General features: G+C 40.7%; 1 protein-coding gene across 1 annotated transcript; it reads right to left on the bottom strand.

Annotated features, from left to right (window-relative positions):
• Nucleotides 1-4,421: 4,421 nt before the first annotated feature.
• On the bottom strand, nucleotides 4,422-12,645 carry LOC102795828 (uncharacterized). The gene is made up of 4 exons (XM_087832668.1): nucleotides 12,421-12,645; nucleotides 10,964-11,084; nucleotides 8,700-9,236; nucleotides 4,422-6,845 (listed from the first exon to the last, which is right to left on the bottom strand). Exons 2-4 carry the CDS (start codon nucleotides 11,064-11,066, stop codon nucleotides 5,518-5,520), a joined length of 1,968 nt encoding a protein of 655 aa, XP_087688794.1. The 5' UTR covers nucleotides 11,067-11,084; nucleotides 12,421-12,645; the 3' UTR covers nucleotides 4,422-5,517.
• Nucleotides 12,646-22,287: the final 9,642 nt, after the last annotated feature.

The following is a 22,287-nucleotide window of genomic DNA, read 5'->3' as shown; positions in this document are numbered from 1 at the left end:
TTGGGAATTTCAATCACCAGAACTGAAGCACAAATCTATTTGTACCATAGGATACTACTTTATTTATAAAGTGGTTTTAAAAACAACAACCACCCTGACCAAAGTGCTGCACATTAACACCAAATATAAAAGAGAAATTCAGGCCAGAAGGTAAAATATTGTTGTAGAAGTTAATGAATAAAGGAGCACATAAAAAGTACCACACAGCAGGCTACAATATTAAAAAAAACACGCCAACAGAGTGGAGAGAACCAGTTAAATGACTAGAACTAGGGGAAGAGAGCTAGCAGCTACCAGCTAGGCTGCTGTGGGGTGTGCACAGCAAGATTTATCATTTATTTCAAAGGCTTTACTTGACTGATTGTTAAGCAGGACACTAACTTATTGATCCAGTACAAAAGTAATAGTAAAAATGAGAAACTGCAGTTTCATAGTGCCAATACAGTCTTTTGGGAGATACACTAAGCCAACTACTTACAGTTTTATAAATACGTGAACGCTTTCGATATTATTTCTCTTAACAGGAAAGGAAAAAAAACGAATCATAATTATCTTCCCATTAAAAATGTCCTTCTAAAATTCTCATTAGTCTTTTGCTATAACCGTTTCTGTCAACAGATGTACACATGTAAATATGAGGAGAATCACACACTGTTAAATACACACCAGGAACATGGTTATTTATCAAATCAAAAACAAAGCGATACAGTAATGTTGTGGGTATGGAGCTGGATTCCCTTAAGGTGGTGTCGGAGAGGCGGATGTTGTGCAAGATAAGGACAATGTTGGGTAACACCTCCCACCCACTCCATGACATGCCGGCTAGTCACAGGAGCACGTTCAGTGGGAGACTGAGATTACCAAAAAGCACCACTGAATCACATATCTTAAACTCTTGCAGTCAGCTTAACTGGAGACATTCTCAGGCAGCAGGTGCAGCCTGACTGCATGGCCCACCGCCAATTTATTAGTGGAGTAGGCCAGGCCAGACAGCTCCTCTGGCCTAAGCCGGGCAATGGCGGTATGTGGTTTTTGGCTCATCTGTAGGGGAGCGGTGGAGCAGTGGGTTCAGGGTGTGGTGTCAAATGCGCTGTGTGCGCTGCAAAGAAGGTGAGGGCAGCTCAAAAGCTGTGCTAACTGAAAAGTGCAACCAACGTTGTAAATAAAAAGATCACTCAACTTGCAGCTCTGTGCACTCCGGGTCCTTTTGTCACAGTGTGCAGTACAGCACCAGTCAAAGGGGTTACACTACACACTTTGGTGTAGTACAGCATCACATCCAAATGATAGCCATCATAATGTTGTGTTGCAGATACCTCAGAACTCAGGAGTGACATCATTACAGAATTAGTGTGTTATTACCAGTATTGGGTAAGTTACTTTAAAATAGTAACTTAGTTACATTACTAGTTACTTCTATCAAAAGTAACTCAGTTACTTCAAGTTACTCGTTACTTTCAAAGTAACTAGTTACTAGGGAAAGTAACTTTGGTTTTACTCAGAATTCTCTTGTTAATGTGTTGCTTCCATAACTTTGCCAGTCTTCTAGCTTGCTTACTTGCCACAAGTGCACTGTGCCACCTACCAATAGAAAGGAAAAGATAATGTGCATATTTCCACGAGAGAAATCGCACATCCGGACCATCATTGACTGCTGCCATGATTCTAGCCTACGTCACAGCAACATGTGCGCCTTTTACATCCAACACAAAAACTGCAGTCGTGGTACTTTTGATTGTACTCAGAACTTGGAAATTCTGCCTTCTGAATAGGAAGATGTAGGTAACACCAGACTGCAGATGAGCTGCATACAGGGCTGGACTGGGACAAAAAATCGGCCCTGGCATTTTGACTAGAGACTGGCCCACCATTATAGGAAAAATCATAAAGCCTTTGAATGAAAACAAACACTGTTGTGACAGTGATGTACACTGTTTTGATGGTATATTTGCATCAATCTATGAATCGTTTGTTCACAAGATTCAGATAATTATTTTTTAAAAGCTAGACATTTTAAATTAGAATAAGAAAGAAAAGTATTTCTTTGTGCCCACCTTTCCCTGTTAATGCCCTACCTGGTCCCCCTGGCAAAACTTTGCTAGATCCGCACCTGCACAATTACCAGCTGTCAGCTACCTAAAAAAGGATCCTGGGGTTATCTGTCTCTCAGAAACAGTTCATAACTTCCCTTCAACTCATTCATGTCACCTAAAAGGTAAACCTGTTTCTCCATCACCTGCTGAGCTCTGATGATTCAGTAAGGACATCTCCTGGTTTCATCTTGTTTCCCTCTCACCAGATAACCAAACCGATATCATGACCAGCAGCTTTTTTGCAGCTGTGGCTCCAGCAAACATCAGCTGACACTAGAAATTAATATTAAATAAATTCTAACAACAGCTGATCAAGCTTACACGTGCTGCTGTTGTTTAACGCGACATGGTTTCCTCTTTCTGGCGCAAAGTGGGCGATAAACAAACGAGCCGATCAGCTGATCATTGATCAGTTTTCATGATTGAAGTAGAAACGGGAGAGGGAGGGGGGGAAATGAAAGAAGAAGAGGCAGCTGTGCAGCAAAGACACAGAATAACTCCAGCTTTGTGCCCTTTTCATTGTAGCTGAATTACGGGACAAACTGTTCCTTTTCACCTCAATAAGAAACGCGTAATATTTTCTCTGAATACCAGACGGGACGATTGGCAACTCTAATAACTTATGAACAAAATAAAGTTCAACATCATTAACTTCATAGCACCCACCCAGCTGTATCGAAACTCCGACATGCTAGCTAGTACGCAGTACGGAAAAGGTCAGCACAACGAAAATAAACTCCACCTAAACTTGGTTTATATCTGACCCAGATAGACTGCAGGTCATAACTTCTTACCTGAAGTTCAGTTCACACTTGGACCGGCGGCCGCCTCGGGTCTCTTTTCCTTCTACGTCCCCTTTCCCTCATCCACCTGCTGGCCTCCACCACTTGCTAATGTTACAGAATCTGTGGAAGCTCCGCAATAGCCGCCACACGAAGTAACGAGTAACGACCCTATCTAAATCCTAGTAACGACTAACGCGTTCCTGGTTTTGGCATAATAACTAGTTACCGTGCTCGTTACCACAATAGTAACGTAGTTACTGTAACGCGTTACTTAATAACGCGTTAGTCCCAACACTGGTTATTACTAGAAATTAAGCATAATTCTTTGATAGATAGTCTGATCAGCACTCAGCGTATGGCTTAAAAATTCACAACATTGGCAGTGCAGATTAAAGGTTTACACTTTTACAAGATTCTTGGATTGTAAACTCATGTATACTCAATGTTGGGGAGTAACGGAGTACATGTACCGCCGTTATGTATTTAAAATACAAAATATGAGTAACTGTATTCCGTTACAGTTACCGTTTAAAAAGGTGGTATTTAGAATACAGTTACTTTGTTGAAATAAATGGATTACACGGCGGTACTTCTCTGTTTCATATTGTGGCGGGTCAGGACTGTTTGGGTTTTGTTTGACAGCTACGTTCTGTTGTTCCAGGTGGCAGCGTTGCGGTTGCCATGGTTACAAGGTGACGCTCTCTCTCTCTCTCTCTGCGTGTTTCCTGGTGAGAGAGCGCCTGTTGTTGTTGTTGTGCTAAGCTAATAGGCAGAATGCTACAGCTCTAAAGAATGTAGCATCATGGGCAGTGTAGTCCGTGCTGCAGGGAGAATGGACTGCCATACCCGTTATGTGTCTGTGAGCAAGAGGCGGGAGAAAAAGGCGAGCAGAAACGGGAGCTGGAAGCATGTAAATATAATAATAACCACTGCAGCCAAGAAGAGTGCCTGACGAGCCCAGTTGTAAGTAAGCTATTAAGACTCGAGTGTACACCGTGTTCGTGTTTTCCTCCGAAACAATAAGTTCTGTTGGAGCAGCCTTTCATCGCCTCTCTCTGTCTCTCGCTAGCAAACTTGACGCAGACAACAAAATAAAGCTAGTTTTCAGCTACGAGCCCGACACGAACCCAACGCATTAGCCAGAGGTCCCTTTACTACGGTTCGGAGCCGCGGACCTTCAGTAATAGTAATAAATCACAGCAATAGTACATTCATGTAGTTGTAAACAGCATGATAAGTAATCCAAAGTATTCAGAATACGTTACTCTCTTTGAGTAACATAACGGAATACGTTACAGAATACATTTTGGGGCATGTATTCTGTATTCTGTATTCTGTAGCGGAATACATTTTAAAAGTAACCTTCCCAACACTGTGTATACTGGTCTGCTCTGACTTGCAGAGTAGTATGTGGGGAGGGTGTGAATCCCTGGAGAGAGACTGCCAAAAATATCCAAATAGATGAGAGGGAATGGGTTAATAAGTCGAACCCATTGAGGCACAAATATGTTGACCACAGCGAAGAGCGAGAATTCAAGAGGGTAAAAAAAAGTCCCTGAATTTTATTTAGTTCCATCATCACTGGCACTTCATTAAAACAATTGAAAGTACATAAAGGCTCACAATCTGAAGGTAAACAGATGAAGCACCCAGCACAAGTTTGAATGCTGGTAACAGTGTTGGCCACTTGCGTAGGTTGACACGTAGGCTGTACAAAGATTTACAAAGTCTAAATCAGACGTTAAAATGTGAAGTTTATATCACGTTAAAAACATGCACATTGCAAGAAATCCAGTGGTAGCACCGTTTGGGTTACAGCAGATATCACACTGGAGTAAAGGTAGGAAAGCATTGTCTCTGCAACTAGGAGAAGAATCAATTTATAAGGATAGGTGACCAATAGTTGCTTTGAATTACATCGCAAGGCCAACCATCTACAAGTAGTTGTGGCAACTCTCAGACAGATTGCAATCTGCAGTTATTTGGAAACCTCTGCCAATCAATCGGAGTCAGTCTGTGTCAATGAGCGCAATGAGTTTCCTTAATTAGAGATACATGACTTAAAACAGGGCAAGTTGATGCCCATTTTGATCAACAGCAGTTTTTTTCTTTTTAATTTTCTCTATTATCTATATTATTAATTACTCTGACAACTACAGTGAGGTAGACGTACTGAGAGTCTAGTGTGGTGAAAGTATTACTCACTACTTGATGATCAATATCCAATCTGTAGCTTACCAATGAAAACTATGACATACAGACAAAAGATAGTTTCTTAGTTCTTTGGTTTTAATATTGACTTTTATTCCCAAAATAGTTTCTTTTTTTTTGCATTTCATTTTTTTTCATCCTTTTCATTTTGGGACAAATCCCCAATTTAATATATTAATCTGTAAAAAAATAAAAAATACAAAACTGCCCCACACTATAATTCTAAAAGCATTTTATCATTTAAAGACCAAGGCAGTGAGTTTCTCTCTAACATTCTTCCGTCTCATTTTACATGAAAAACAACTAAAACAGCTACAGTTAAAGTTTAAAATGGGGTGAAGCTGAGTCAACGTAATCTCATCTCAGCAGTCATCCCTGTTTGTCCTCATAATCTGCGTCTGCTTCCACTAAAACATCAGATTCAGTCTCTACTTTTTCTTGTTGTGAGTTAATCTGTGATTTGTGAGGTGCTGCAGGAGCCTGAAGCGCTTCTTGCAGAGTTCACACTCAAACGGCCTTTCATCGGTGTGGGTGCGCATGTGCTTTGTGAGATTCCCACTGTGGTTGAACTGCTTCCCACACTCCTTGCACGCGAAGGGTTTTTCCCCTGAGTGGATCATCTGGTGTTTCCTCATATTCATAATCTGGGAAAAGCACTTTCCACACTGAGAGCAGCGATGCGGTTTTTCTGCTGACTCAGCGCACCCGTGATTGGCTAATTCCTCCTGATCTCTAAATTCCCGCCCGCACAGGGAGCACCGTAGTGGTTTCTCCTCATGAGCGGACAGGTGTGTTTTCAACGTGGACGGGTGACAATAACCTTTCCCACATTTTTCACACTTGTATGGTTTCTCCCCTGTGTGGCCCCGCTCATGGAATATCAGGTGCTGCTGCAGCCGGAAACTTTTGTCGCAGTGTGAGCAGTGAAAGCGCTTCTCCCCGGTGTGTATCATTTGGTGCTTCTTCAAGTTGCTCCTGATACTGAAGGCCTTGGGGCAGAGTCTGCACTTGAAGGGCTGCTCTCCGGTGTGGGTGTGGATGTGTGATGCCAGCGATTCCTGCAGTCTAAACTTCTTTGCGCAAAGCTGACATTGGTATGGTTTCTCCCCAGTGTGGATTCGCTCGTGCTTCCTCAGTTTGAAAAGCTGTTTGAAGCTTTTGCCACAGTGGCTGCAGTTGTGAGGTCTCTCCTCAGAGTGGCTCAACATGTGTATTCTGAGGTCCCCGCGCCTGGCACAGGTCTTGCCGCACTGGTCGCATTTATAAGGTTTCTCCCCTGTGTGGATCAGCATGTGCTCCTTCAGAGTTCCTTCCCTGCCAAACTGCTTCCCACAGACCTCACAGTGGTAAGACTTCTCCCCAGTGTGCGTGAGGAGATGCTGCCGCAGCGTGTACTGCACGTAGAAGCTCTTATTGCATTGTGTGCAGGTGTGAGGCCTCTCTCGTTGAACCTCATTACTCTCTTTGCCCTCGTGACTTTCACCGTTCTCTTTGTGACAGAGGTTATGCAGCTTCAGCCCGCGTTTAGTTTCAAATGTTAGAATGCACCTGCTGCATGAGAACGTCTCCTGCTCCAGCTGGTTTGAATCTTCTGTGAGTTTTGTTCTGCTGCAGTTGTGCCGCTGGTGTCGGAGGACGTTGCTCTTCCTTGTGAAGGACTTCCCACAGTGCTGACAGCGGTGGTGTCGGGGTTCAGACGCAGCATCCTGTTGGTTCTGTGTTTGGTTTTCATTGGTTGAAGACACGCAAGAAGGAGCTGCAAGGAAGAGGAAAGAAGGAAGTGATGATTACAAGTCACAATGCTCAATTATTCCATTAGCGTGTTAAAAACGATGTTTAGAAGAGAAGCTTGAAGGATGTAAAAAAAATTGATGTTTTTATTACAATCAATCTGCTTTTATAACAAGACTAATGTCTGACCTTTTGACCTATGGCCTTGAAGCATTACGTACTAAAATAGCATGTTTACCCATAAGATGAAATCTTTGGGTTCTATAAGCTGTAAAAACTTGAAATTTGAAGGTATTTTCATGCTGTTTGCAATTTGCGAACCTTTATGCCATCTTTGTGACATCGTAAGGCATTGTGTTGAAAAAGTGCTTTGTACAGTGCTCTCCGTGCCCTTTTATAATACATATATATACTCAATATGGTTTCTTTACATCTTTTTTCAAGGTCAACTTTGATGTTGGGGGCGCCAAGTTTGTGGACGATCCAGAAAAAATTGTGGGTAATGTAAAGCTTTTACTGATTTTTACATTTGCTGTGACCTTGACATGATTTTCACCAAAATTGAATCAGCTCGAGCTATTATTGGACCTGAGAACTCCTAGCAGATGCAACAGGGTCTTGCACTAAGTTTATAATACTCAAGCTAATACCAATACTACTCGTACTACTACAACTAATCATAATGATACTACTACTACTAATAATAATAATAATAATAACAACAACAACAAGTAGGGCTGGGCAATATGAGAAAGATATAATGTTCAAATAACCCCCCTGAAAAAAAACCCCACTTTGGTGTAGTACAGCATTCAAATCGACCATTCGACCATTTACTTCTACTTCAAATACAAAAAAATGACACTACTGTGGTAGTACGTCTCTTTCTGTGTTCAACACCAGACATTTAACAAACAAAAGATCAGAACAAACAAAAGTACATCAAGCAATAATTCACGTGACAAAATAAACTAACTGAAATGAAAAAGGTGCTCTTTTGTGCTAATGAAATATGAAAATTTTAAAACAAAATAATGGGATTATCTCAAATTACAGAAAGAAAAGTCTAGATAGCGACTATAAAAATGACTGAACAAGAACAGTCACAGGCATCACAGCTGGTTTAACATTTTCTTTGCTGTGTGAGGAGATGTTGACATGTGTCAATGGCTTAATATTGTCATGGCAATTTATACTCGATGGTCACGATAAAGCCATTTTAACCACCATACATGGAAAAACTTGCGATACCTCAAGTATATTCAATATATCGCCCACTCCTAATAATAAGGCCTTTTTCTAGAAGCTAAACATGCTCTGAATGTGAACAGTTGGGCTTACTACAAATAAACCCAACTGATGTTTTTTTACCTGCATATGTGAGATTTGGTACACACGTGTAACATCACAGGATGCACAAAAAACCCTACAAAAACCAAACCTTTTGTAGCCATGCTGTAAAGCTAACAATTTAGGAGGGAATTGTGGAAATAATATCATTTAGCAATAATGAAATTTCTAGGTTTTACTTTCTTACTTTAAAGATTTGATCTGATCATATTTACTCAGTCTAATGCAAAGACCTCACTGATGATAAATTGGAAAACTTTTGAGTTTTTATTGAAGTGTCTCTTGCTCCATGGGGAAATTTGTAACTCACACATATGTCGTCCAGTACGGCCCAAACTTCTCACGTTTGATGAAGACCTGAACATCTACTCAGCAGTATCTAATAGTCACAGTGCCACCAAGAGGCAACAGAGCAGTAGTGCAAAGCTAAAATATTGGCAGCAAAGCCTTAAAAAACTTTCTGGTGAAAATTTTAAGTTTTAATCGAATAATTAAAAAATTACTAAAACACTAGTTATTAAACATTCACCTCCAGACTCGGGCTCGGGGGTTTCTGCATCTTCAGCTTCCTCTGCTTCAGTGTCCTGCTGTGCCGTCTCCGCTCTGTCTGATAAAGCATCTTCTTCCTGACTTTGCTGTGACATTGCATCCATTTCCTCCTCTGAACTGGCGCCCAGTGCAGCTGTTTCGAGGGACTCTGATAGTTCGCAACACTGTACGAGGCACGCCATCCCTTTGGTGCCGCTGCCGTTCTCCTGAAACACTAACATTTTGCCATCAGTCCGAGCAAGCTCTTCAGGTTTGTTTTCCACCAAGATGTTGTTTTTATTTTCTTCTTCTTCTTTATACAAATGAATCTCTGCTCCGACTCCGCTGTCCGGCCAGACTGGGTGCAGCTCCAGCTTTGAGCCCTCGTACTCTCTCCCCAACTGCTCATCCTCCTCTTTCAGCTTGAGCTGCAAGCTGCTGTGATTATCGTCACTGTTCAGCACTGGAGTTTTCATGCAGTCCACCAAAGACACAGACAGCTCCCTCAGAGTGAGGACTGGAAGGTCACCAGACGGGGCTGAAAGGACGATAAGAAGAGGAAGACACAGAAAACTGATGGATTATTTGCTGACCTCTTCAGGGTTTACTGTTTGAACTTTACTTTAAAAGGAGGCTGAAATAATTTGTTCACATACAGATATGAGCAGTGAGCAAAAACCTTGAACTGTTTTAAAATTCAGCCAATCGCCTGTTCACAGGGCTTTAAAATAGACTCCAGGATGGTGGCCAAGTTTTAAAACTTTTTATAAAACAGATAAAAAGCTATGCATTACTTCACATTTTTCCAAAGTCTCTTCAGACTCTATTTCTCAGAAACAGCAGTTTGACAACAGGGCAACATTTCTTACATATGTAACCAGAGTAGACCTCTAAAGAATCATCAGCTATGCATGAAGCTTCAGGCTCATGTGAGTTCAGTCTCTCCCTCTGAGTGGTCATTGTATATGTAAATCTAGACAAAAAAATTAATTCATGTGAATGCGGATTTTAGCAGATGACTATGTTGCCATAAAAGAAAGAAAAGGCTGGTTTACATTAGTCTTTGTGGGCAGCGTCACAGTTTTATGCCCAAGAAGTAATCTGACCAAACAGTAAAATCCTGGTTTGCCTGTAACTGTGGAACACCTCTATAGGAAATTAAGAACATCAGAGCAGGTCCTCAGGCATGCTGGTACTGATTTGTGGAGCTTGACAGCATGATAAAAATAATACTAGAGGTGGGAATCACCATACATCCCACGATACAATATTATCACAATACTTAACGCACGATACGATATTATTGCAATTTTTAAAAATATTTTGCGATATTCAGATTCTGTACATAAAGGTAAACTTTATCAATATTCATTTTATCTAATATCAAAGTCTCACACTCAGTCTTTCTCTCATTTCAGTTTTATTGTTGACAAACTTGAACGGTTTGTATTAAAGTCTAGTCCAACTTAACTGAACGCAACCATCTGGTACAATTATAGCTATTCTGAACTATGCAGTTTATGAAAACTATGTAGCCCCTTCAGCAACTGAAGAATTTGAAAGTAAATTAAAACAAAATATAATTTTACATTTAATAAAAAAGTTTTAAACTTAATTAAAATAAAACATGTCTTAAATTAAAATAAGTAAACTGTCATGTTTATTGCTGCCATAAAAAAGTTAAACACATTTGGACAGTGAAGCAATGTCAGGATTCTTGCTCAGAAAAAGGATCAACATGCTCTGAAGTCAGAGCACAAAAACCTTTTTTTGTAACAAAATATCGATTTCTGCTGTCCCTGTATCGATACATTATTAGCAAACAAAATATCACGATACTACACAGTATCGATTTTTTCCCCCACCCCTAAATAATACTAGTGATAAAAGCAGTCAGCCCAGACACAAGAAAGGCTGCATTAGAGCTACCAGCCGAGTGGAGGCCAGTAGCTGTGCAGTTTGTTTTTGGCATTACTAGTGAGTCGTTTGCTTTGTTTAACCATCTCTTTGTTATTTTAGCATGTTTCTGTTGGTTACTGACTTTCAGTTTAGCCATTTTTTGTTTTTTTGACTATAGTAATAAAAGCATATTATTTATACAAACTACTGTGTTTGACTTGTTTCTTTTCCCAGCTCTAATTGTTGTTGACTCCCTCATTCCCTTGCCCTTGTTTGCATACATGATGAGGGTATCTAAGCCTGTGACCAGCACTGTAAGATGTAGGAAGTAACGATCCTGATCTTGTGTTTCTAAATGCTGCTCACCTTCAGCCTCTGGCCTCCGGACCCCCAGAGTCTTCATACAGTCCACCAGGCAGACAGTGAGCTGCTTGCAGCCCAGCACGGACAGACTGCTGACCGACTCCATGATCGCCCGTCAAGAGACCTGAAAGACAGTCAGGTTCAGCATGTTTTGAGCTTTTCTTGCATATAAATATTTTTTTGGTGCAGGCCAAAGTTAATTTTGTCAGTGCCAAAAGAAAACCCACCAAAACCCAAATAAAAATATTTTAACTAGTAATTAATTATGTGGGGATTTATTTACGCAAGTTTAAGAATGTGTCGGTTTATCAAATAGCCCAATAAAATTACCATGTAAGTGGAAATCTCTAACATAGATGCTCTGCCTTTATTGAATGGGACTAATTGTGCTTATGTGTGCAGTCAACCACCAAAAGCCCAAGACAGCAGTAACTTAAACAACCACTTATTACATTTAAGCCTCTTTGCCACTGGTAGCTACTTGACCCCGGTTCCAAGCAAGCTGAGTCGAGCCAAAAATGTGATGTAACCAGGCTCCATGCCACTGATTGGATGAGTCATAAGAGTGACGCCTCCGGAAGAATCACACTCCTCATTTTTGAAACACAGCAACGAGGGAAATAGCTGCACACAAACCAACACTGTAGTCCAATGATGAGGTGAAGAGGTTTACTATCAGCTTAGCAGCAGGTATACCATTGCCTCGATGTCCTCAACATAACAATGTGTTGTGTTGCTTTGCATTGGTGTCCTACACAAATGACATCACAGGACTTTTGGGACGAATGCTATAACGAATCCTCCCACACTGAGGTTTAACACCCAGTGTTAAAGGTAAACAACCGAAACCAAGCAGACTTCCTGGTGAAGCATAATTCAGGCTTAAGGCCACGTCTATTCATCCATTGTATTCAACATGGCAGCTTCCACAAATCACCAGCCACTGATATGCATTTCAAGTTTATGAGAATGCATCAGGAAGACTAATTAATGCATGTTTATGACTACAAAACTCTTTCTTCCTATAAAACCACAAAATAACCACTGACAGCTCCTTTACAATGTCAGTACAACAGGCACAAAAACCTGCAAATATTTAACATCTTCGTCAATAAGAAACGTAAAAACATTAACAATCCATCAATAAATATTAATAATAATGACGGTGTTTCACAGTTTACACTGTTTTTATCTGTTTTAGCTTGAGGCACTGCTCTGCTTTACGCTTCCCGAGTATCTTGGTAAGGTTTACTTTACAATAGCCCCGGCTTTAGTTTCCAATTCAGTGCTTAACGTGGCTTTGCGAACTAATTTTCTCCCCTTTAGTTAGCAATTTGAGGCTAACTGTAGCCCAGCTCCTGTTTTAGTAGTTTTACAGCACAGACACAAACTTCCTGTCTATCCTGCTCTCCTTACACCGAGCACAAGAGGAAATCCCCGAGCACACAGGGTGAACTCACCAGAAGGAGTTTAGTCCGCTTTCTCCCCGGCCTAACTCCTGAGCTAAACCGCTCGTGCAGCCCGATTTCCGTTTCGTGTAAACATGAATAAACTTCCACCATCAATTTCTACTTTTGACATGCAGAGCTACACTCTCCTCTGTTTATAATCTCATCAGGAAAAGAAACTGTGAAGAAGGACACACGGAAACAACATGAGAAAGAAGTCCGAAACGTGTTTGGTGTGTTTTTCCAGATTTACACGAAGAACGGGATGTGCGACCAATGAGCTTTGAGGAAGGGAGGAGAAGGCGGGCTCTTGTGTAGAACTGTAGCCAATCACAGCATGGATGGAGTTCAAACAGAAGGGTCGCGGCTCAGGACAAAATTGATATGAACGCCTTTCTTTACCCTGGTCTGTGACAGTGATTGGTCTGATAGTTCAGATTATTTCAGGCGCTGTTCCTCTTATCAGCTTTAATTTTAAAAATTCACATAATTTTCATCAGTGTTTCAGTCTAATTACCACAATAAATTATTTTAATTAGTTTATTTGAGCTTTGTTTTCTTATTGCATTTTTGTCACATTTCATGTCTCAAGTGTTCTATTAAACAAAGAAAACCCAAGTAAATACAAAATGCAGATTTTTAAAGGATTTAATTTATTAATGGGGAAAAGAATATCAAAAGCTGATCCTATATGAAAAATTAACTGAGTCCCCCAAACTTAATAACTGGTTGTGCCACACTTGGCAGCAAGAACTGCAATCAACTGTTTGTGATAACAAGCAAAGTGTCTTTTGCCTCACTGTGAAAAACCCGCCCACTTGAGATGCCAAACCATCTCCATTCATCCATATATTATCTTCTGCTTACCCTCATCAGGGCAAGAAGCACGGTTCACCCTGGACAGGTGCACACACACACACATAAAACATATTAAGGATTGTACATTAACATAAAACTGTTGTCGAAATTCACCAGAGAAACACACACACACATGAAGAGAGGGAGAGTATGCATTGTATGCAAACGGCTACCAAACAGCCATCATAATTCATCATACATTGAGATGAGGCCAAATCAACAACTGACAATGACTAATTAATATTAAAATCTGTAACACAATGTATTGTTTGGAGTTTAGTCTGTTACTGTTACTATTTTTACCATTTCTTTTTGGAGCAACTGTAACCCACATTATTTCTTTAGGGATTAATAAAGTATTCTGATTCTGATTGTTTCAGGATGACCTGCCATTATCCAATGACACATCTTCTTACCTGTATCTTTTGCTCGTTTCTCCTCCTCTTCTTTTCTCTGTTTTCTAAACTGAGCACTTGATGGCTTTGAACTTTTCTTGTCTATCTTCCATTGGTTTTAATTTTGGACTGCAGTATGAACACAAATCCTCCAACCCAAGGATCACCACAACATAACCTAATAGACCTACACCTTAGTTTACAGATTCACTTTGTCTAAGGTTTATTTCTGAGATTTCACACAACCCATAAGGGTTAGGGTCCCATTATGTATTCATGATTTGAATCCTGCAGGATTCAAATCATGAATACATAATGGGCTTGGATTTACAACATTATGAACCCCTTTCCACGGGTTGTGTGTGAGACATTAAATCATCAAAATATAAATTTTAAATTGTTATTGATCCCTTTACCCCGAGTCCTAAAGTGTATATTTATTTTCTTACTCTTCTTATATATATTGTTTGTTTACTTGCACTGCTGTACTTGGAGCCTCGTCCTCTCGTCTCTCTCTATAGTGTACTGCATGCAGCGGAGATGATCAATAAAGTTTACTTTGACTTCAGCAGCGAGCAGGCGCACCGAGGACTCTCGCGCTCACTTTTCGCGTATAGAATTTCGGAAAAACATCGGTGCAAATTATAAGTCCCCCACCGCCCCGCCCTCTCCTCCCTGTACCGCAAGCAGCAGGCGCCCCTTCGCAAACAGAGAGCGCCCTTACTCCCAGCAAATGGGCGATAGAAAACCGATCGGTGCCAATGCCATTCCCAATATGCGCTGGTTGATGTCGGGGCAGCATGAGTACGAGCATTTTTTTTTTTTTTTTTGCCGATGCCCGTGTCGCCCGTATCAAAAACCGCTACTGACCATCCACACCCACCAGCTAACCTGACCCACTTACTGCATGTCTTTGGACCTTGGGAGGAAGCACAGACCCACACAGGAGAACATGCAAACTGTGGACTAGTGAAATTTCTCTTTCTGGTAGTTGAAAGAAGTTAAATAAATAACACATTTAATCACTAATTTATTTATTTATTTTTACAATGCATCTCAGTTCTTTTTACACGATAAACAAAAAGCTGCTTTGAGTTTAATTTTGCAAGAATAAAATACGCAAAATTACAGAAAAAATTCTAATAACTCATTGTGCAGGCTGTCCTGTAATTTTGTTTGTTTGTTCTTTACTGTGAAACCACTGTAAAAAAAAAAAAAAAAAGAAGTATATTTATATTTTACCCAGCTTAGCTTATGGGATTGAATTAACTGCAGATGTTAAACAAAGTGTGAAAAGTGCCATCATTACTCTGAATTTGTTTGACAGTATACACTAATACTGTAACACACTGCGTTATGGTGGTAAGCAGCATGACTGAAGAGGACACTGAGCGATGACCTAGTGCAGAGCAGTCGTGTCTCTTTGTGTGTCTGTTTGTGTCTTTGAAACTAAAAAGAATCAATTTCAGCTTCTACAGCCAGTTATAAAAAATGGCCCTTCTGGAAAATTACAAAAAAAGAGCAACGAGGATAATGTGCACAGTCCTACTGTGTGATGAGTTCACTGAGCTATTTCTAAATCAGAAAAAATATCTCTCCTGTTACCTCCTCCGCTAGCACAGATATTTTCACACTTTTATAACTGTTGCTACAATTTTCTGAGTGTGTGTGTGTGTGTGTGTTTTTAATAATGTGGGGATTAGAGAAATATTTTTGCTGCTATTGTTCATGGTCATCATCATTACCATTGCAGTAATAACATTAATAACATAATCTACAGCGTTGATATTGTATTCAGATGTTTAAACATATTGGCACCCAATTAGCCTTTATTACAGGTGCAGTTATAACCACTTTAAACTGTTGAGTTGAAAATATAATCTTAAATGCTTTTGAATGCTTGTTATAATCTTAAATGTGTATGTGCTGATTCTGTTGCATTATAGAAGAAAGGCCTAACTCTGAGCACGCTGTGTGCCGAAGTAGACAGGAAGTGCAGGCTTTTGAGCGTGTTTGTGAAAGTGAAACTAACCAGAGAGCATTTAAGGTCGACACACACACACACACACTTACAACAGCAGTTAGACTCAGGGGTAGGTGAAGGTTCAAATGATATTTTGTAAAAGTTTGCAACTGCAAAATTGTGCCTGCAAGAGAACAGTTTGTTGCAGAATGTGTGCCTGATGTTCCAGACGATAAGCGAGCGTCCGGCAGCGACAGGAAGACACCTGGCATGGAGACGAGGCGATGTTCTTTTCAAACTGTGTTAAAAGTCATTGTGGTTTTGATTTGACGTATGCATGTATTGTATCTGATGACGCATGAGGGGGCGTTATAAATTTCCCTGATGGTATAAAAACAACTGCTTGCGTATTGTTAGACAGAGATCGATGCTGTCTGCGTACAGTGATCATCTCTCCACGCGTGTGTTTATCAAAATCATCGTTTGACTTCACCCGGCCGGATCAGTGTTGTTATTTTGGAATTCCTCCTGTATCCCTCCTCAATATTTGAACCCTAACAATAACAAAATATTATTTTATAAAAAAAAATAAAACCAACAAATAATAATAATACATACCAGAATGAAGACAGGACGTATGTGTCCTCTGAGCACCACTAGATGGAGACAAATGATAAGTTTACTCTAAGAGTGCTTTTTAGTAATGGTTTGCAATCACATCAGTAGAAACAAGTGGAGGCTCTACGGTTTAAAAACTAAACTGTAGAAAACATGAGAAAAATTAGAGTGGAGGAGGCCTGTTTGCAGATCTCAGAACTAAAGCGTGTGTCTTACTGTGACTCAAGTGTTTCTGGATGAAGACTAAATGAGAAAAAAAAAAGTCTGAAATAGCTTCTGAGCTAGACATCCTGCTGCTCCTCAGGTAGGCAGCTGATAAAGCCTTCAACAATCATAGTAAGAGTAACAAAAAACCTCACACACACACATGCCCACAAGCTGTGTCCTTCTGTTACGCACAGTGCTGACATCCCTTTGAAGTTTAAACTGTTGTTGCTTTGCAAGTTTCAATTAAGCGACTCAGTTATTGGAATTTTATTTCTCGTGAATGCCTGATTAATATCTGAAGCAATGACGCTGGTTCAGGCATCGCTGCGTTCACTTCCTTCACAGCAAGAAGTACAAAGCACAAATGATGCAAAACATGAGAAATATTTGAGCATATGATAAACACCTGTTCATATTTTTAAGGTGTCCAAACATCAATTCAGTCCAGAGTGAGTTTTACAATCAGAAGATGGAAGAAGAGGTCAGAATCACTGATTTACAATTAATTACTATAAACTAGTTTGTGAAGTCCTATATTTAAAGCCTGAAGCTGGGTGTGGATATGAAGGATGAAGATCAGACTGAGAATCTGGACTATACTTGTCAACCAAAGGGTAAGAAAACCCTCTTTATCTTACATTTTTACACTAATGGGACCATTCGAACATCACATTGTATCAAGTAACACTTGAACTAAGAACTGAGTCCATCAGAATATTTCACTGAGCTCACATCGACAGGCCTAATCATCGAAGTGTCATTGTGATCCATTATCAAAGTTCAGATGGCCAGTTTGAAACTTCTAAGTCTTCTGGAGCCCACCCAAACCTCTAATCCATCAGACATCTCATCACACGAGTTGAAGAAGCATTTCGTCCTTTGTGTTTTTATTGATTTATGCCTCAACAATTTGTTCAGGTTCATTCCCCATATAGAGCTTTAATCCTAGAATGTTATATGCACTATCTTCTATCAAGACTTTTAAAATAAATAACAATATTTACAGCTCACTAGCAGTATATTCACTGTCCAACAGGAGGTCGTGGTCCTTACTTTAGGAACCACTCAGGTCCAAAGTGCTAGCATTGAATTTACCCAGTTAAAGAAAAAGCTCCTGCAGCTCAGCGCTTTTTACTTTCTCTTCTTCTTCTTTTGCCTGTCCCGTTTGGATCTTTAGCCATCAGAATTGTTGTCTGAAGGCCAAGAAAGATGCCAAGCAGATTTACTTTACCAATTGGATCATCATGGCCTTGCCATATTGGTCCATTTGACTGACCTTTACTATAATTATGTATTTATTTGATTTGATTTTTGGTTGTTACAGATGGGACAGACATGACTGGGGTTAGGACAGGGAGAAAGAATGAAAGAAAGAGAGGGAGAGAAAGAAAAATAGAGGGGAGAAGAGACGGTGAGAAAGGGGGGAAGAAAGAAAGAAAAACAAACTAAACACCTGGATCACCTGTATGGAGAAAAAAAAAACAGAAGAGAAAACCAACAAAAAAAGAGCAACATAATAAAAACAGCACCATCACAATAAACTAGCTAACAGTAGATAAAAGTAGATACTTAATATTACATGTTATTGTGCAGCACGCAAGATAGACAGCACACAATGTGCTTTGAGGCAGCAGCCAAGAAAGGTGTAGTTTGTGTCTGTGAACACCCGTGTGGATCAGCACGCTTGTATTCCAAAGGTTTCTCCATGTAACGATCTGCTAGGGAGTGTGGGGAGCCATAGCCCCGCCCCCCAGGGCATGAAGCAGGTATGGAGGAGATCCAGGCCCCAGACATCCAGAGGCCCCAGAGTACGAGAACCCAAGGAGGACCACCAAAGGGGCAACCGTGCAACCCTCCTGAGAAGAGCTGAGGAAAGCCCCAAACGAGAGGTCACCCAGCAGCCATGGAGCAGAGGCCAGAGGGGGTTGCAGTGACGTGTCGGTACATACATGAGCACCCAGCTCCAGACACCAAGAACCACCAACACACCAACGTCTGAGGGCATCAGCCACTGGCAGGGAGTGTGGTGAGGGGAGATAGGCCTCTGTACTTTGGAGGGCCTGAGATGTACCCAGAGAGGTGAAGTCGAGACAAACAGGCGCACGCAGACACAATCATGCATTCCCACCCCCATATACACAAACAAATACTCGCACTCACCGACGCGGAGACAGACACAAATAGGCACTGTATACACATTCACACTCCCCAAACATACTCTATATCCGAGGTCCAGGTACCCCTGCCCCCAGAGGAGCAAACAGGACCCAGGAGATGTAACCCTTCTCTCTGGGGTAGAGGAAGGCAGATCGCCTCCTTATCTGCAGTAGCAGGGAGGCCCCGCATCCCAGACCCCAATCCGAGGGCCAGCACCTCCTCCCAGCCCCCCAGCCCCGACGGTTAACAGAACCGGGGTGAGTGAAGACCCCAAACCTCCCTCCGCCCGCTCATATGTAGTGTTGCTGCGTGCTGTTCTAAAGTGCATTTAAAACACAGCAGGGCATGGTGCTTCCTGCCAGAGAGCAGCACGGCTCCTCCCGAAAACCCTCAGTGTCTATATGTATTTAAAATTGAAGGTAGGGCACCAGCACCAGAGGTGGGTTTGAATACACAGACCATCCTCTGGACGCTGTATAACGTGCCCACCCCCAAGGCCCTATATGTATGTGTTATGAGAGTATGAGTAATGTGGATGTCTAGGTTGTGGAATAAAATTGAGGCACAGGCGGCCAGAAGGGGACAGAGCACCTGCACCCCAAGCCCTGCGTGTGTGTGGGTGTGGTGGAGCGGGAAGAGGGAGGCAGCTGAGGATGGGGAGGGCAGAAAAGGAAGGGCAAGCGGCCCCTCCCCCGCTGACCCTTCTCTTCTTCTAAAACAACATTTAAAAGGTCTCTTCATCACTTCTAACAGTTTTACACCTGAGGAGATTTTTTTTTAATGCTGTGTCAAAATTTAGTCAAATCTTTGTGTTTTTCAAATTTTGCCACTTGAAGCTAGTTTTAATAAGAGGAAGCTTTGTGAATAAAAATAATAATATTAATAAACAACTTTTTCCTTCGCATGCAAGAGCAAAGTGAACTGGAGTCAAATCCTTCCTTTGTGTGGACAAACTAGTTTTGTTATTGCATTAATTAGCACAAATTAGCAGGTACCTGTGTATGGTTTATGCTAATCAAGCACATTAGCATCACTTCATAACTTAGTGCTGCACCTTCTCATTAAAGGTTGGTCACCTTGAGCTCCAAAGAACAAATCAGCAACAGCCAAAAAGCTGAAGATGAGCACTCAAAATCTCCAAACCAGTCAGCGCAGAGCTCTCAACTCTACTGGTGAGGGGGTGAGGGTTAAATATACTGTGCAGCAACAACTGCAATTACAGCAATTCTGTAATTATAAGTTGGATGTGGAAGAAAAAAAAAAAAGTATTACAGAAACTTGTTATTATAGTAACTAGGACACAACATACCCCAAAATAACAAACACACAACACAATAGTCACGAGAAATAAAAGGGGAGTTGAGACAGATGATTTAAGAAGGATATTTAAAAAATCAGTTTTATCAGTAAATGCAGAAACCTGCTGAGCACAAAAAACCTCCATTTATATTAAATTGCCGCAATAAATCACAGTAATCACAGTGCCAATATTTGGTTTCCATTGGATTCATTTCATTGACGGGTAGCAAAGCTAAATTAATGCATCAATACAGAGCAAAAGTCATTCTGTAAACTCATTTTGCTCATTTAAAGGAAAAGTTCAAACACTCCGATAAACATTTTATCCTCAAAACTAGCAAATAAACTGATCAGATTTCATCTTTTGCACAAAATGTTATTGGATTCAGCCGCTGCTGAGAACTTAAAAGTGGATGAAACTGGTGACTTTTGCAGCTTTTGTGTGAACATCGGTCACAAAGGACATTGGCCATCTTTCTGTAAGAGAGTATCTGGATGCTACAGAGCTTCACTTCCTTGCCTTTACTTAACTAGGAAGTAAAACTCTTGAGATGAAAAATCTCTTTTGCGAGGAAGTCCTGAGCCGAGACCGTATTTCTATCTGAAATGTTGTCTTTACCACTTCCTGTGTGGATTAGACCTCCCGCTGGCTTGAATCAAATTTCAAAATGAAACAGACCAAATCTCACAAGTCTCAATTAGACTTGATAAGTTTTGGTTTTAACTCCAGTTTGGGAGTTCACTTTTACAGAAAACTTGCTGATTTGAAACAGAAGGAAGCTCCTGTTCGCCTCCCCTCAGCCAGTTGAATGTTTTAGGGGCAATCTCTCAGTAACATGATATAAAATCAGTGAATCCTACTCCCTAAAGATGGGTATAAGTAATTCAGCAACCCTTTTCGCCAACTCTTCTTGAACTTAAAGTAGATCAGTGCTGACTTTGTGCTTCATATACAAAGAGTTCAGCTTCATAAGAACCAGCTGTAGCCAATCTGGCCCGACCCTCATGTGGTCATGAGCTCTGCTTTGCTTTGTGTGAATTTAAGGATGAGTCAGTTGCTCTTTGCCTGCTGATGTGAGTTTCTCTTCTCCCAGGAAATGCTTGAAATAAAAATAATTCAGCACAGCAACTTCTTATGGCATGCACACCTTCAAAGAAGAGAAAACACTTGCTTTAAGGGAGCCTACCTTAAGAGCAGCAAATTAGCATGCTGCAAACAAGTCCTGTACTTGACATCATGCCAAAGTGATCCAACAGCACTAGAAAGCAAATTCTAAGAGTCTAAAAAGTAAAGCCCAGGATCCATTACAATTTGCATTACTGCAATGTGTGAAGTGCAGAAAGAAATACACACATTTTTTGTTTTTTATTGCTGGTTTGCTGTATTGCGCAAATTGAAGAGAATTGAAACTCATAAAGAAGTCACAAATTAACCTAATTAATCATCAGTACAAAGTGCAACCAGTGCTACTAAAGTGTAGTGGTCAGCACAAGTTGCTGGTCCAGCTGCAGACACACATTCTTTTTGATGGATTTGATCTGTGTAAAACACTGCAAAATCAAAACATGTGGAGCAACCCACTGTGATAATGAGTGGAGCAATACCATCATGTAACAATGTCAAATTTGAAGTGCTAATATTTTTTTTTTTATCTACATCATGGATCTTATGATGTAATCAACTTTGCTAAATGATTTGAAGTGGCACTTGTTTGATACATCAGAGGTGAAATTGGAAAAAGTGCATATAATTAATGTGAAGTGCCCGTAAAAAGACATGTGATGTTGGCTTGCGCACAGTCTGGGTGAAGACTCAGACGTCACTGTGTGTTAGTTTCACTAAAGTCTGACCAAAATTCTCAGAGTAGTGATTCTTATGAATTGTAGATGAATGGACAGATGGATGGACATCTAGCCACTGTTTACTGGCTAGTGAATTTGAATCCACAAAAATAAAGTAGGTAAGAGTTCCAAAGACACACACACAAAAAAATGTGACTAAAAAATTCTGTTAACAGGTTGAAAAGCTTTGAAGTTTTTTGCCCATTCCAACAAAATCTTCAATCACCACCAAGATCAACTGCCAGATTTCACTCCCCACAGTGTCTTCTGTAGGGAGTGGCACCAGTGCAACAGGAAATAACTCAACTAGATATTTAATGTTCTAAGGAAAAGGTAAAATGTTTATGTGGATCAAAACTTTTGGAGTTTCTTGACAACATCAACACAATCCTCACTCGCCATATTGCAGTCAATGAGATCTGGCACATCTCACAGGGAGAGGGGCTATAATGGGTTTTGGTAGGAAACAGCCCAGGAGGTGTGCAGGAAGATGACATTGAATATAACAATTTTGATTTTATGGACCTTTGCTCAACACTT

The sequence above is a fragment of the Neolamprologus brichardi genome, chromosome 3 (assembly GCF_056152115.1).
Source record: "Neolamprologus brichardi isolate AB-2024 chromosome 3, ASM5615211v1, whole genome shotgun sequence".
Taxonomy (NCBI): Eukaryota; Metazoa; Chordata; class Actinopteri; order Cichliformes; family Cichlidae; genus Neolamprologus; species Neolamprologus brichardi.
The sequence above is the reverse complement of the archived record's forward strand: the minus strand, read 5'-3'. Positions and strand labels throughout refer to the sequence as shown.

What these genes read in the sequence shown, in the direction of transcription:
- LOC102795828 (XM_087832668.1), bottom strand. Translation starts at nt 11,066, where the DNA reads ATGGAGTCGGTCAGCAGTCTGTCCGTGCTGGGCTGCAAGCAGCTCACT. An exon ending in CCGGAGGCCAGAGGCTGAAG is followed by an intron (nt 9,237 to 10,963) that starts GTGAGCAGCATT and finishes TCGTCCTTTCAG; the next exon opens with CCCCGTCTGGTGACCTTCCA. An exon ending in CCCCGAGCCCGAGTCTGGAG is followed by an intron (nt 6,846 to 8,699) that starts GTGAATGTTTAA and finishes TCTTCCTTGCAG; the next exon opens with CTCCTTCTTGCGTGTCTTCA.